The sequence below is a fragment of the Epinephelus moara genome, chromosome 14, assembly GCF_006386435.1.
Source record: "Epinephelus moara isolate mb chromosome 14, YSFRI_EMoa_1.0, whole genome shotgun sequence".
Taxonomy (NCBI): Eukaryota; Metazoa; Chordata; class Actinopteri; order Perciformes; family Serranidae; genus Epinephelus; species Epinephelus moara.
The window spans coordinates 30,267,969-30,283,469 of record NC_065519.1 but is presented as its reverse complement, the minus strand read 5'-3'; the positions used below and the strand labels follow the sequence as shown (position 1 = coordinate 30,283,469).

At 40.4% G+C, this 15,501-nt stretch overlaps 2 protein-coding genes across 2 annotated transcripts; one reads left to right on the top strand and one right to left on the bottom strand.

Annotated features, from left to right (window-relative positions):
* The first annotated feature begins 1,065 nt into the window (after positions 1 to 1,065).
* Positions 1,066 to 5,296, top strand: LOC126401201 (G-protein coupled receptor family C group 6 member A-like). Its single transcript, XM_050062317.1, has 5 exons — positions 1,066 to 1,344; positions 1,591 to 2,406; positions 3,087 to 3,287; positions 3,382 to 3,499; positions 4,374 to 5,296. The coding sequence occupies exons 1-5, from the start codon at positions 1,066 to 1,068 to the stop codon at positions 5,294 to 5,296; spliced, it is 2,337 nt and encodes a 778-aa protein (XP_049918274.1).
* A 3,591-nt stretch (positions 5,297 to 8,887) lies between these two features.
* odc1 (ornithine decarboxylase 1) lies at positions 8,888 to 14,266 on the bottom strand. The gene is made up of 11 exons (XM_050061871.1): positions 14,111 to 14,266; positions 13,086 to 13,234; positions 12,704 to 12,841; positions 12,226 to 12,399; positions 11,904 to 12,076; positions 11,573 to 11,789; positions 11,397 to 11,480; positions 11,083 to 11,245; positions 10,858 to 10,973; positions 10,507 to 10,721; positions 8,888 to 10,413 (listed from the first exon to the last, which is right to left on the bottom strand). Exons 3-11 carry the CDS (start codon positions 12,803 to 12,805, stop codon positions 10,251 to 10,253), a joined length of 1,407 nt encoding a protein of 468 aa, XP_049917828.1. The 5' UTR covers positions 12,806 to 12,841; positions 13,086 to 13,234; positions 14,111 to 14,266; the 3' UTR covers positions 8,888 to 10,250.
* Positions 14,267 to 15,501: the final 1,235 nt, after the last annotated feature.

Below are 15,501 nucleotides of genomic sequence, written 5' to 3'. Positions count from 1 at the left end.
TTTTGGCTCAGATGAGGGGTCATAAAAGAAATTATGAATGGAAGTGGATGTTTGTTATTTTTGTGTTTTGTCTCAAAATAAAAAACACTTACAGTGACCCCATGTTGGCTCTTCTACCTGTTGTTCTTTACATAGCTGTAGCCCACATTGTGATATGTTGTCCCATTTAGAGCACTGGTAATCCGGATTTGGTAATCTTGAAAACTGTGTATCTGGATCAGGTTGATCCAATCCAATGTTGCTTTGAAAAACCGGCATAAAAGTAAGAGGGATTACCTGATCCTGGGTAGCAAAAAATGGGATTTCTAAATCCGGATAATTTTGATCCAGATTAAATGTTTTGAACAACTGGCCCCTAGTGATAGTGAGTAGCATGTGTGCGAGGAGTGAATGGCAGGGTGAGAAAGAAAACTGATAGCTTGAGCATGAAAAGTATTGCCTTCCTGACTGAACTTTCACGAGAGCTTCATTTGTATGAACACAAAGTTTCTATATAACTGTGAGTAAATCCTCCTGGATAAACGGTTCAAAGTAGTGGTTGTGTGTGGTAATGTAGTGGTTTGTTGCCAAGGGAGTGTTTTGAGGATGTATTAGTAAGAGGGGGTGTTTTTTTGCATTTAGTTACAGACTCCATCTGATAATGCAAATGATCCAGACTTTCTGTAAAGGGAAGTTATATGAGAGGCGTTATTCAGGAACCAGTTTATACTTAGGAGAGAAAAACAAATGCATACAGTACATGTAGTGTTTTACCCCTGCACATCCACCATGTCCTTGACATGGTTATTTGTCAGTATCGTGGGTTTATTTTGCCCTTGTTCGGGAGAGAATGGTCTGCATGCATACTCTCCTGGGGACATCATCATTGGAGGACTTTTCCCTATTCATTTACGAACCAACAGGAGCACAATGCCTGGATCACTTGCCTGCCGTGAGTAAGTATGCTCTCATTGAAATTAGTCATTGACATGAGTATGATAGAAATATATATTACTGTGGAAATTCCATCTTTCCTCTGTCAATCTTTGCAGCTATGCTGTCCAATCGTTCCTTCACAGTCAAGTGATGATATATGCCATAAGAGAAATAAACCAGCGCACACCAAGGGTTCTACCCAACATCACCATAGGATATGACATCTATGACACCTGCGGAGATGTCAGCTTTGCCATCAGTGCAACACTCCAGTTGCTGAAGAGCCAGTCAGACCCTCAGAGCTGTTTAGTACCTGCAAGCTCTCAATCTGCTTTAACTGAACCCAAAACAAAGGCAGTGATAGGCGAAGGCTTCTCTGAAGTATCAATAGCTGTTGCACGAGTTGTTGCTCTGTCATCAGTTGCCCAGGTATGTCTTCTCTGTACTTGATAGTGTCCCATTAACTACATTTAAAAATGCAATATGTTTCTGATGCCTTTGCATAGTTTGAGTCTAATGATGAGATTATAGCAGAATTCCTATCTAAATCTAAGAATCTGTAATATTTAATGCAAAAATTGTTATAAATGTAATATTTTGTGTTTAAATCTAGATTGGTCACTGTTGCAAACAGAGCAGAACAATTTTAACATGATTTACTCCTGTTTGTTACAGATTAGCTATGCTTCAACTAGTGAGCTTCTCAGCAGGAAGTTGAAGTTCCCCACTTTTTTGCGAACAATACCTAGTGATGAATTTCAGACAAGGGGCATTGCTGAAATGGTGAAGAGGTATAATTGGAAAACAGTGGCCATTGTAGGAAGTGATGATGAGTACGGGAAGTACGGCAGTGATAACCTCGAGAACATCTTTAGTGAAACAAATGATCCCTGCATTGACTTCATTAGCATCCTGCCTGATTACTTCTCCCAGGACAATTCGGAAGCCCACAAGAGACAGGCTGAGCTGATAAGCAATATCAATAAGTCCTCTGCCGAGGCCATCATCCTGTTCACCAAGGAAGTCAATGTTGCTGTCATCATTGAAGCAGCTATTAAATACAACCTCAGCAGAACTTGGATTGCAAGTGATTCATGGTCCACCTCTACAGAGCTCTCTGCACTGCCAGGCATTGAGATGGCTGGGGAGGTTTTCGGATTCATCTCAAAGAGGAACGAGCTGTCTGGTTTTAAAGACTATGTCATCTCCATGTTCAACGGGACCATGAACGCCATTCTTGAAGATTACCTGACTCGCTATCCACGTTGTTTTTACCAGTCTGAGGAGAACAGAGAAAGTAACTGCTCGCTAACAAACAGCCAACAGGGGTCCAAGCAATGTCTGGACCCAAGCTGCTTAGCCACTTATATTGACCAGGATTTAGTATACAATGTCTACCTGGCTGTTCAAGTCATTGCTGAGGGTCTTAGGCGCTTGCTTAAGTGTGACAACCACAAGTGTGAACGTAATACCAAATTTACAGCCTTGGAGGTACAGTAAAGTTATATGTTATTGTATTTTTTTGGAAATATGCTTGATGATAAAAAGATTGATACCACTCTATCTGTCTGGTAAATATAGGGGTACAGCCAGCATCTAGTTAGCTTAGCCTAGCATAAAGACTGGAGGGAAAGAGCAACCAGCACTTTTAAAGCTCACTTATGAACAAGTTATATTGTGTTTGTTTAATCCATTAACAAAGAAATGTAAAGATTTCCTTAAGTCATGACGTCACCATGAGGTTGCTAGCAAAACAATGAAAAACTTCAGGAACTACTCCTGGAACTACGGCAGAAACCCCCATAAAACTGCAATTTACACGTAATGGATAATACTAGTGAGATACAGGCCCATTATGTGAATTACTGAGTGTTAGAGGTGCTTGTAGCCCAGTGTAGCCTCCACCCCCCTATATCCAGTCCTTATGCTAAGCTAAGCTACTGGTAGTGGGAACAAACAAACACATGAACAAACATGAAGATGACTTTTTTTGTTATTGAATAAATTTACCTATAATATCCTTACACTACAAATTTCCCAACATCTTTGGAAATCCCCTGTATGAAATATTTCCTGTTTAATGGTTTGTCATTTTGTTAGAACAGAGGCAATACTAAGAACATTTCTTTCATTTTACATCATTGTACTTTTGTTTATGTTTATATTTACAGCTTCTTATGGAAATCAAGAAAGTCAACTTCACTGTACACAACTCACATATAGTCTTTGACCACAATGGAGACCCCACAAGGTTAGGATATGATATTGTATATTGGAACATGACTACAGAGCTCACACGCATAACAACTATTGGAGAATACTGGCCCAATGGAGAAATCAAAGTCCCAAATGATCTTGTTCAAAATGTGACGGTAAGATCAAAATTTCATCATAGATTTATTTCCCCAAATAATCTATATCTCTATCCAAATATCATGTTGTACCAATTCTGTTTTGTCTTTAAAGGTGACAGCGTACAACTGCTCTAAAACTTGCCAACCAGGACAACAGTTGAAGAAGCATGGCAAAAAGTGCTGCTGTGATTGTGTTCCTTGTGCAGATGGAGAGTTTTCTGCCGGAAATGGTGAGTGCTTTATTATGAATCTCAAGCAACAGTTTCTATCTATCTATCTATCTATCTATCTATCTATCTATCTATCTATCATGGTTGCATGTCTTTAACGTCGCCACCAAAACAAGGTTGTGGAGTTGTGTTCAGCGCGGTTTGGTGTGATGATGCTCTGTAGTCTCATCTAGACACTTGTTAGCAAATGTCTCAAGACGCGGAAAGGCTTCCAAATTCACAAGTAGTGTATTTACTGGTGTACGTCTTGTAACAAAGTGTGAAAGTCTCTTAAACTGATGTTAACCACAGACCTTATTTCAGGCATCTAACCAAAAACCCATTCAAAAAACCCATTGACTTTAAGACAAGGGAACAGGAAGTGCTAAAATGCTAACTCATTTCCAGGTTTTAGGACTCATTACTGGGGCACTCTGTTAGGGACTCTTTACACATATTTTGCACTACATTGTAATTTTTATTTTACTGTTTAAACTCTTTTATTCTAGCCTACTACTTGACTTTGTTTTAGTCCCTTGAAAGGTCCAGTGTGCATCTATTGGCAGAAATGGTATATAATATTCACAACTATGTTTTCATTAGTTTCTAATCACCTGGAACTATGGACTGCCAAGTCTTTGTTACCTTACAATGAGCCATTTATATCTACATACTTCCTCTTCAATAGAAGAGTAAGAAGTGTAACTTGACTGTCACACTGCTGCTCTGTTTACTGTAATGGTGACCAGAGGCTGTGGTTTGCTGTTTTCTCATGTATGTAAAACAGGACTTTCTATATTTAGTCACATAATCCTTTTCAATGGAATTTTTTTTTCATGATAAATATTGCTTCCCTCATGCACTTAAATTTGCATGTCTGTGTTTGCCTCTATAGGTGCGGAGTGTAAACCCTGCGGTTTAAAGGAGTTTTCGTCTCCACAGAGGGATAGGTGTTTGAATAAAACTGTTGAATTCCTAGAGCGGTCAGATCCCTTCGTTATCTTTTTAAGCTGCTTGGAAGTCTTTGGTGTAATTGTTACCATTGTGTTTGCTATTTTGTTTATAATCAATCGAAGCACTCCCATTGTGAAGGCTGTTGGAGGTTACTTGTGTTTCTTGGAGCTTTTTTCCTTGCTGGCCTGCTTCTGCCTCACATTCAGCTTCGCAGGAAAACCCACTGCAGCTTCCTGCATGGCAGGCCTGCCTCTCTTCGGCATAGTCTTCTCCCTCTGCATCTCCTGCATCCTGGCCAACCTTCTCCAAATCTTAGTGGGCTTCAACTTTAACCTGAAGATAGGATCCTGGATTGAGAAGTTCAATCAGCCGGTGCTTGTGGTGACCGTCGTCTCTGGGATCCAGGTGGCCTTGTGTGTGTCATGGCTTTGTTTTCATCCCCCACGCCCTGACCCAAGGGATTCAAACCAGACCATCCTGCATCAGTGTCACAAAGGCTCCCGTTATTTCTTTATTGCGATGTTAGGCTACAACGCTCTCTTGGCCCTGATCTGTTTCCTGATTGCATTCAAAGGCAAACAGTTGCCAGATCTGTATAAAAATGCAAGTTTAATCACCGTCAGCATGCTGCTGTTTTTAATAGTCTGGATTTTCTTCATCCCGATATATATCACAATGATTGGGGAGTACAAACGAGCTATTGAAAGCGCAGCCATTCTCATTTCTAGCTACAGCATCCTGGGCTGTCACTTGGCCCCAAAGTGTTACATTATGGTGTTCAGGAAAGAGATTAATAACGAGAGCGCCATTACCGCGTACATCAGGAAGCATTATGAGCAAACAGGTGAGGCTGTGGTGAAGTGATAATTTCACATGCACATCTACATCAATTCCCGCACAGAAATACGTCTTCTTGTGGTGAAACTACACATCGTTTTTACACTTACTTACACAAATTAAATATGGCGTGTAACGAGCTTTAGTTAGGGTGGTAGGCAGATTTTATTTTGTTGACTAGCTGTTTTCCTTTTTCCAGTCTATGTAGCCTTTGTATTTAACAAACATGAGAGTGCTATCCACCTACTCATCTAACTATCTGTCAGAAGCTGAATAAATGTATTTCCCAGATAGACAACCAGCTCCTTTAACAATTAGAGAGCCATCAGTCACACGCTGCATGTACACTATACTACTTGTGTCTGTATAGTATTTGCCACTTGTATGCATTTATAAGTTCTCAAGGTTGTGTCAATGATACATCTGTAACCAGAACTCCTACTTTACTGCTGTTACCACCACTGCTGCTTTAACATGGCATATTTTAAAAAGAAATCAAGTTTATCATCCCTATTCTCTTGAGCTGTCATTTTTAAAGACATTTGATTCTGTGTGCTTTTGATTTAGTTTTATATTATAATGTAAAGCTTTTAAAAGGTTTACATGCTTAACAGTTATGCAGGAGTAGTATACCAAATATGATGTTCAGGCTGAATTCTGTTTGTTTCCTATATATATATTGCGTAACTTGACTATCACACTGCTGCACTGTATACTGTAATGGTGACTAGATAATTTGGTTGGTGTTTCCTCATGTATGTAAATGAAAATATTCTGTATTTTAAGTCGCACGAATTCCTTTTTAAACTACTCATTTAACAATCAGACAGTCATCAGTCACACACTGCGTGCACACTGTACTACTTGGGTCTGTCATATGCAAAACATTTGCAGTGGTATTTGCTACTTGTATGCATTTATTAGAAGCTCTAACAGTTGCGTCAGTGATGCATTTGTAACCGGAACACTTACTTTACTGCTGTATTACCTCTGCTGCTAAATCATAACATGTTCTGTAAAGAAATTAAGATATTCTATCGTCCTGAGTCCTTTGAATTGTCAGTTTTAAAAAACCATTGTAGTGTGTATGCAAGGTCAGCACAAGTGTCTGTTTTTGTAATGTGGTTACTTTTTACTTTTAATCTACAATCTTACTATATAATGACGAAAACTCTGTCTGTGTGTCTGTTCCACGTTTTTCTCCTCACTGACTTGGTCAATCCATGTGAAATGTGGCACACTGGTAGGGGGTCATGGGAGGATGCGAATTAAGCAATATTACATCAATTGGCCAAAGGGGGGCGCTATAGCAACCGATTTAAATTGCAAACATTGAATGGGCATATCTCATGCCCGATATGTTGTAGAGACATGAAACTTTGCACAGAGATGCCTCTCCTCATGAGGAACAAATTTGCCTCAAGAACACATAACTTCCGGTTATATAGATTTTCCGCCATTTTGAACTTTTTTGAAAAACACTTCAAATCGATCTCTTCCTAGGAAGTTTGACCGATCTGCATGAAACTCAGTGAACATAATCTAGGGACCAATATCTAAAGTTCCCTCTTGGCAAAAGTTGGAAAACTTACTAAAACTGAGCTTCTATAAGGCAATGAATATTGCAGAGGGCGTGGCTCATCACATAAAGGTGTATAACATCTCAAGGGTTTCACTGATCACCACGCAACTTTGTAGGCATACGACCACACATAATCTGAGGGGACCCCTCCATTATTGACCCCATCAAACAAAATGGGGGTGCTAGAGAGCTAATTTCTTATCTAGGCCTAACCACCATATGGATTTTTACTAAACTTGGTAGATATGTAGAACAGGACGCCTCAAGGTGACTGGAGAAATTAAACTCTAATTGGCAACTGGGTGGCGCTATAACAACAGAAAAATGCTTAAAAATGGCTAAAATGCGACTGATCGCTGTGGCTCCCCCTGTGGCTCCCCCTGTGGCCCAATGTTGGGGTTTTTTTTCTAATTTTTGGTATGACTAAATCATGGTATGGTATGCTGCTGCAACAAGCCCATGCGAACTACCAGTGCGCCCCACTTTTAAGTCAATACCACATATAAACACTTTAACTATCTGCCTTTCTACGTGCTACCTCAACTAGCCCATTAACTATCCCACTATTGGCAATGGTACTACTGTACTTTCAATAAAGCAATTGTACTATTAAACTCACAAAAACTCTGTCTGAATACATTGCTCTTCTTAATGGGTTCAGTTGACTATTTAATCTGCAATTTCCTATGACCTGTATCCCAAACACACAGCATGTGAAACTGTACATGGGCAACTGTGCACTCAATGGGTATGGACTAGTATACACAATTTAAACAATATATAGAGTATAATGGAGCCTACACTTTTAGAATAAGGTAGAGTGTAACATTTTCAGTAAACAGCATATCGTTGACAATGCACACTGTTTAAATAGTGTATATAGAATAATGTACATAATTAAATCATATCAGCTGACAACAGTCATGGGAAGCAACTGGTTACATGAAACTAGTTGCATGTAATCGAAATACAAAATAAATGTATCTTAACTCAGTTACAGTTACTGAGGAAAGAAAGATGTATTTTTTCAGCTTTATTTCCCAGAATAAATCAAATAGTAATCAAATGTAATAAGTTACATTATTTTGATGAAGTCATTAAAATGGCACAAACAGGGTAATTTAAAATCTATAACCTATTACGCTATAACGTATTACGCTCTATAACTCAAAGATATGATATGTAGATGTGAGAATGTTTAAAAACTGTGAAGAGTGATGTTTTGTCAAAAAGGGCTGTATATGGAGTAAATGAATAAATCATGTATGAATAACAAATGACTGAGTAAGTTAATAATTAAACTTTAAGTTACTTTGTAAATACCCCAGCACCTCCTTTGTGCCTTGAAATTTTGTCAATGGGCGTTCACTGCACCAACATGGATTTGGAGATACATTTTTTACAGCCTGAATACAGTCCAAATACAGTGTGTTTCCTAAAATAACTCAAAAACTGTGAAGGAATAGCGGAAAGAAATATACGATATAAAGGTATACATTAAAATACAAAACAAAGGCCTTAACTTTATGGATGTTACGTCACTTAACTATGCCTAAATGTAAAACATGTTGTAAATGTAAGAACTAGGTGTATTGAATATATATGAATATATGCATGTATCAACATATTACTGTTACTGCAGAGTAATAAACTATTAAGGGTCAGATTACTCACATCACATCACACACACACACACCCCATATATTCCCATTTACCCTTAAGGTCTCAGTGAAAACTTATGTAAGTGAAGTGACTCTGGAACAAAGTTGATTTGTTATCTCTAAGGTTTGGCATGTTATATAATGCAGTTGCTGCATTCTGTGAACTCCACGAAGGTCAGGCTTGGCTTGATAATCTACACTCCAGGTCCAGACGAAACATATCTGAGTGCTATCTAAGTAAAAGGGTATACTTTCAAATCAGTTCCGGCTTTGAACACTAGGTGGAACTGTTGAGACACCCTGTGAATAGTGTTCTACAGTCCAGTCAATGCATTTTAATATTTTTACCCCACATGTACAAAGAAACACAACATCTATTATTCGGCTCTGCACCTAATGCTTTATTTATTAAAAAAATACAAAACTTCAAAAAGTTTCCATAGGAAAGCATTATGAATTTGCAATCCCGTCTCTTTCATATCCATTTCAAATGTATGGTTTAACACTGCTTCTTATTAATATCAGAACAGACTTCTTGCCTTCTAAGAGTTACAAAAAGTAAAAATAAAATAAGGAGGAGAAGAGGAGAGGTGCAGTCTGCTTCTTGAGTCCCTGTATTTTAAGTGTTAATCTTGAAGACTTGTTATTGGTCGCGCCTGTAGTGTCAGCTGACTGGGATAAATATGAGTATGACATGCTTGACATGGGCAGCTGAAATGTCTATTCTGTTCATGTATCTATAGTGCTGTCAGAGAAACTGTTTCAAATGCTACAGCCATATGGGCACAGACACACTATATGATGGTTTGACATGCAGAATGTGACACATGCATCTTGCGAGCGAGTTCCTGTGTGTACCAGTACATATCCAAAACGTAACACAAATGACTATGGTCATAATCAGCAGAAGCATTTACACTGCACAATTGCACTGCATAGCTGAAAAGGTTTTGGGAAAAAAAAAAAAAGTTGTGTCTGCTTATGTTAACATCTTGAGGATTAACACTTGAGAGGTTTTGTACAGAAGTGGAGATCATGGAAAAGATAAATAGAAACATAGCAGCCATGTTTGAGGAATTAAATCACCCCTCCAACCACCTCTTTGCAACTAGCAAGGGATGACACTTCAGATGTTAACAGGGCTTTAAATGGGTCACCCTATATTTTGCAGGTGAGTCAGCACTAGTGATTGCCTAGGGTGGAAGCAATCTGCTACTATTCTTTTTCATAGTATTAATAGCATAAGAAACCCTTCACCTTTTGGACTTAAGCTACAGATTCAAGTGTTGTGAGTCCTATGGTGATGTGAAACAGTGAAGTAGTTGCTTGGCGATTTATTCTGCAAAGCAAAGGTTTCTCTCCCTACCTACACTAATTCTGATCAGCAAATAGCTTCTTTATGAACTACAGTACTCCAGTTCCTACAGTCATTCCTCCAAATTCAGGTGGGAAGACTGCAGCAACAAGTTTAAGTACAGACACACACACACACACACACAGACACACACACAGACACACACACACACACACAGAGAGAGAGAGTGTGTGATTCAGCCTCATTTCATTGAGGGTTGATCCCCGCTTCCATACAGAACACAGAAATTTGTGCAACAACATGTCCCTCTCATTCTCCTGTCAAGTAACTGGCCTTGAAATGTCACGTACATTTGGGGAGAAGGGGGGGGGGGGGGGGGGAAGGATAGTGAACCTTCTCCAATAATTAATAACAAAAAGGATGCTAGATCTGAAGAACATTATGTGCTGAAACCACGTGGGCCTGGCAGGGCTTAGTGGGCATCTCCAAGCTGCTCTCTCGACCGCAGCAGGCTGGCACTTCAAACAGGCAAGACTCCTCCACAGGAGCTGGCATGCCCTGGGAACAAATCTGCTGCACATGTTGCCTGTATGGGACAATGCAGATAAAGTTAAGACTGTCAAAAGATCCACTTAAAGTTTCCTCATGAGCAGACTACTCTGGACAACCATCTACTCACCAGGCAGTACGGGACATGACGTAGTGTATGTCAGGTCTTTGGAAGCCGTTGAAGGTGGAGGCGGCGGCCACAGTGTAGGCACCCATGTTCTCAAAGACCAGCCAGTCGCCTACCTGCATGTCAGGCAGGTTGCACTGCTCAACAATGCGATCAAGGCCATCGCATGTTGGGCCCCAGATACTGCAGGGGTACATGACCTCATCTGGCTTTGGCTTCTATTAGTATAAGGGGAAGGGGGTGGGTAAAAAAAAAAAAGACGACATGATCCATTACCAGTTGTTTCACCTTTCACTGACCTGTATGTATGAGGAGAAACTTTGCTACTTTTTCCAATCCTTGAATTCCACTTACCTTATGTAGTGTTGGCAAACAGTGAGCGTGATCATAGAGTATACAGTTGAAGGATCCATACACGCCATCGTTGACATAGTACATTAGGGTTCTATCATTGGTCCCCTCGTCTTCCTCTGTAAAGAAAAGCACAAAATCATTTTAATATTGAGATATGTTACAAATATTTAAGAATCAAGTCATTTTCTAAAATCATAGTAATTCTTCTAAATACATATATGTTACCGTCAGAGGCTGATTCATCGTCCATGATGACTTTCTTGGCAATGATGTTGACAACCAGTGTGTAAGCAGAGGCCACATAAAAGCGGCCTGGCTCAGCAATGACCCTGATACCAGTGTCCGCAGGGAAATACTTGTCCAGGGCTGGATTGATTACTGCTGTGATCTAGCAAGGGGAAAAAGTGTCCACAGGTAAATATATATCAGACTATAAAAAAAAGCACTTATCTTGAGGTAGTGCTACTGATGTTGCAGCTAAATGTATGAAGACTTGTTAAGCCCATGAAATAGCACATGATTGAAAATTTGCAAGATACCTCTTCAAATTTGAGTTCAGTATCATCTGAACCAGGGAAACCTCCTCCAATGTCTAACAGGTCCATGTTGAAGCCCAGCTCATCCTAGAGGTCACAAATTTCAGATTCTCAGTTTAGTACACTGGGTGAAACACACACTTTATTACAGTTGTACATGCATCTCTGTCACAACTCACCCCCATATCGAAGACACAGCGGGCATCAGCAATAGCCTGGGTGTAGGTCTCAGGATCATTGCAGCCGCTGCCAACATGGAAGCTGACGCCGATCACATCCAGCTCCAGTTCTTTAGCGCGCTCCAGAAGACCTCGACAAGCTTTGAGTGGGGCCCCAAACTTCACACTCAGGCGACACACTGACTTTGAGTCATCTGTGGCAATACGCAGCACCAGCCTGGACACAAAGCAGAAACATGGTAAATGAAAAAGAAAATGAGACAAGAAGACAGATGGGTAAAAAATAAAATGCCACTGAAGCCTTCATACTGTGAATGGTAAAATGTCTCACTTGGCATTGTCATGACAGCGGACCACTTTCATGAGTTCCACCTCGCTATCAAAAGTCATCATCTGGACTCCATGGGCAGATGCATACTTGATCTGAGAAACTTGCTTGCAGGGGTTGGCATAGATGATTCTGCTTGGATCCACTCCCAGAGACTGAACCATCTGAATCTCCGTCTAGAGGGGGACAATGCCAAGAGTCAGCGAAAAAAAGTGCTAATTTAAAAACACGAGCTGCCAGTGCAATTTCAGCAAGTTTATCAAGAGAGCTTTGCATCGTATTATTCAGAGAGCACCTAGTGCTATGGGAATTTTCCAACACACACCTTGCTTGCACAGTCAAAGCCAGTTCCCAGGGATGCCAGCGTCATAACTACAGCCCGGCTGTCGTTGCATTTGACAGCATAGAAAGGAGTGACGCGAGGCAGGGCCCTCACCCAGCGCAGGTGTTTCTTTAGTACATCTCCCAAGTCACAGACGTAGAAGGCATCCCTGTCGTCCTGTAATGGAGGGACGAATAAAGAAAGGGAACATATGCATTAAACAAAAACATTTTAAAACATAGAATATCACATGATACATTGTGAACAATAAACACTGTGTGCAATATTAAAACTGACATTTACACCACCATGGTCTCGAGAGTTACATAAAGGAAATACAATTCAGACAAAGCAATTCAAGTAACCTGAACAAGTGAGTAGGAGGTCATTTAAACCGCTTGCTTTCAGTTGCATCCTGTTGATTTCACTGAACAGATGGTGCCATCTGATCCCCTAAACAATGTCAGCACAGGATGCTTACCGTCATGGATGACTCATTGATCTTCTGCTCAACAATATCCCGGGCAGAGAAGCCCTCCTCCAGGAAAGAGAAGTCAACCTCGGTGGCAGTGGCAGTGTTCATGGTCACAAGAAGTCCTTTTGATTAGTCACTAGTAAACTGAAAAAGGGGGTGGAGGACACATCGAGATTACATTCAGCTTTGAGAACACGGTGTCTTTTGTGCCTGTGATAATGAAAGCCCATTTTATTACCCACTCCTAGGCAAATCTCAAACGGTGCAACTGTGAGCAATTCCCAAAACATAGTTCTTGACTGAATAACAATTGCGTTACAGTGTGATCGGTTTAAGATGGCAATGCAGTATTGAATCAAGCTCAAACTGCAGAAAGTGAGACACTTACTTGGATATGAAAGAGATGAAATTTAGTGTTGCTGTTCCTCAGGTGCAGAGAAGCCAAGGGGGCTCACCGGTGAAGTTAAATCCCTTCAAATATGACTCAAGGCCAGGGCCTGCTGAGTAGCCAGTGTGCGTCTTCCTACAGTGATGATTCTGTGAACAAGAGCATTTTTAAGTTTTTTTAAATTAAAAAAAAAAAATGCATTTCCTGAAAAGGAGGAAGCTGGGTCAAGAAATAAGTTGCAGAACTCTAAATGTATTCTGTTTTTGAGCTACAAGCAATTTTATATTTATAAATTCAACAAAGCTACAGATGATTCTATTTAAACCATTACTTTCTGTCATAAAATTGTCATAAAACTTGTGGCATGCTCAAGACATACACGTGCAGCCTCTTGTCTAATAGCGCTCCTTTCTTTAACTACTATGTCATGAGTCATGATTACTTGGCACCGTCTGCACAGAGAAGTCACTGAAAGCCCCAAGTACTTAAGTCCCGCCCACTCAAGATTTAATCCAGTTACAAAGAAGACAGGCCTGTAACGTTGAAGAATGGCGTGAATACGAACCAATCGGCGACTAACAAATGACGCCAACGTCAATATGCCGGTTCCGCGTAGAGCCGTTCGTGCCATGAGGCGATCTAGCATATGAAGTTACTGATAACGTGGTTCAGCCAAGTAAACGCCAACAACATAAGAATTTGTTCATCGTAACATCGACACACCAAAGTCTACGGCCCTGACAAGTTAACACCACGTGCTAACGTAATGCCGGTTAGTTAGCGAGGTGAAGATAATAATTGCGAAAATTACGTTAGCTAACCCGCCGCCTGTCACACCGGCCACGTCGTAATATTAGGTAACACTCGATAGCGATTCAATTTTGATTCAAATTGGTCATTGTCCTGTTTGAGCCGCCACAACCGAATCAGCCTGCTACTTGCTACCGTTAACGTTAGCTAACAAAAAGCATTTAAGCTAAAATGTGACGTCGTTAGTTGTGAGATATCGAAAATACATTGCCTACCTTAAAAAGCATTTACAAAGAGTGTGTCCATGAGACCAGAATGCTGGGATAAAAAAATAAAGCGGGTTCTCTCCACAAAGAAATCCGCTACTGGATGTTTCAACCCTACTAGGACTGAAACTGGAGTGGAAGCCGGCAAGAGATCCCGACAGTATTTATAGAGAGCTCGTTGCTACGGCAACGCAGCCAGCTGAAACCGGCCTCCCATCCACGTATGAACCGGTTTAGGCTTGTAACCTCATCCACATGGTGGGAAAGACTGGTCAGACAGACAGACAGACACGGACCACCATACAACTACTTAGAAAACACAAGATTACTTAACACAGCCAGTTCAAACAGACCGTCTATCTGTTATGTAAAAAAATTTAAGACAAGATGGACAGTTATTTAACTGTTATTAGCACTCACAAGACTGTCCAGCCTCAGCTTGTACTTCTCACGTAAAAACTTGTGTTGTCTCTTTTGCCAAGTGCTTACTGTGAAAATAAATTTGAGCTTATGAAAATAGGGGTATGTTATCTGAAGTTTGTCTTTTGAGAAAGTCCAAACATTAAAGAAAAGGCCTGCATGACAGTGGTGTAGTGGAGGGTATAAGCAGGTACATGGGGTATACCCACTACTTTTTCTGGTTGTTTACAATATACCCACCTGTCAGCCAAAAGCCATTGCAATAGGCTTTATAGGACATATACCCAATTCCTTCTTCGTAACCTATTCATCTACCAAGTAGGTGACCCACTTCATCAACTACCACTACAAGACTGGATGTATCGAAACATGCTCTGATAAACAGTAAGATTTAAATCAGTTAAACTAATCATATAGCCCAGTTGATTATATGTTTCACTAGTTTTGCAAGCAAAAATGTCAAACATGCTCAGGCTTGATCGAATCCAATAATTAAAGTATTCATTGGCCAGAGCCCTAGAGCGTTTTTATGCATACATCTACCTGACTTCATGATGATGACATCAGTACAGGTTCCTGCACTGCATTTGTGTTTACCCCAGAGGTGCTCACTCACTGTCTGGCTTTGACTGGCAGCATGGCCTCAAGGATGTGACCTGGCTTGATGGCAGTCTGTTCAGTCTCATACTGAGGTCTTGACCTACCTGATGAGATTAAAGGAGATCACAAGATGACTCAGAGACGGCAACGTGTCAACACAGGCACATATGTCAACAACAGCTCTTTAAAGCCATGTTCTGAGAGCATTTGTATCATATCTATATCCTTCTTCAAGTTTGTATAACAAACGTGGGCCGTGAATTGAAACACACACGCTACCGTAAATCACAAAGAATGATATGCAGGTTTTTTAAAAATATTTTATGGTGCTTCTACTCTTAAGCTGTAAGATGCTTTTTCACCCACAGCCCTCAAATCCC

Excerpts from the sequence above, each read along its gene's own strand:
- odc1 (XM_050061871.1), bottom strand. The coding sequence starts at position 12,805 with ATGAACACTGCCACTGCCACCGAGGTTGACTTCTCTTTCCTGGAGGAG. Across the intron at positions 11,246-11,396 it reads CTGAACTCAAATTTGAAGAG|ATCACAGCAGTAATCAATCC; the intron begins GTATCTTGCAAA and ends TCCCCTTGCTAG. Across the intron at positions 10,414-10,506 it reads GTCATGTCCCGTACTGCCTG|GCAACATGTGCAGCAGATTT; the intron begins GTGAGTAGATGG and ends TGTCCCATACAG.
- LOC126401201 (XM_050062317.1), top strand. The coding sequence starts at position 1,066 with ATGATATATGCCATAAGAGAAATAAACCAGCGCACACCAAGGGTTCTA. Across the intron at positions 2,407-3,086 it reads CCAAATTTACAGCCTTGGAG|CTTCTTATGGAAATCAAGAA; the intron begins GTACAGTAAAGT and ends TTATATTTACAG. Across the intron at positions 3,288-3,381 it reads ATCTTGTTCAAAATGTGACG|GTGACAGCGTACAACTGCTC; the intron begins GTAAGATCAAAA and ends TTGTCTTTAAAG.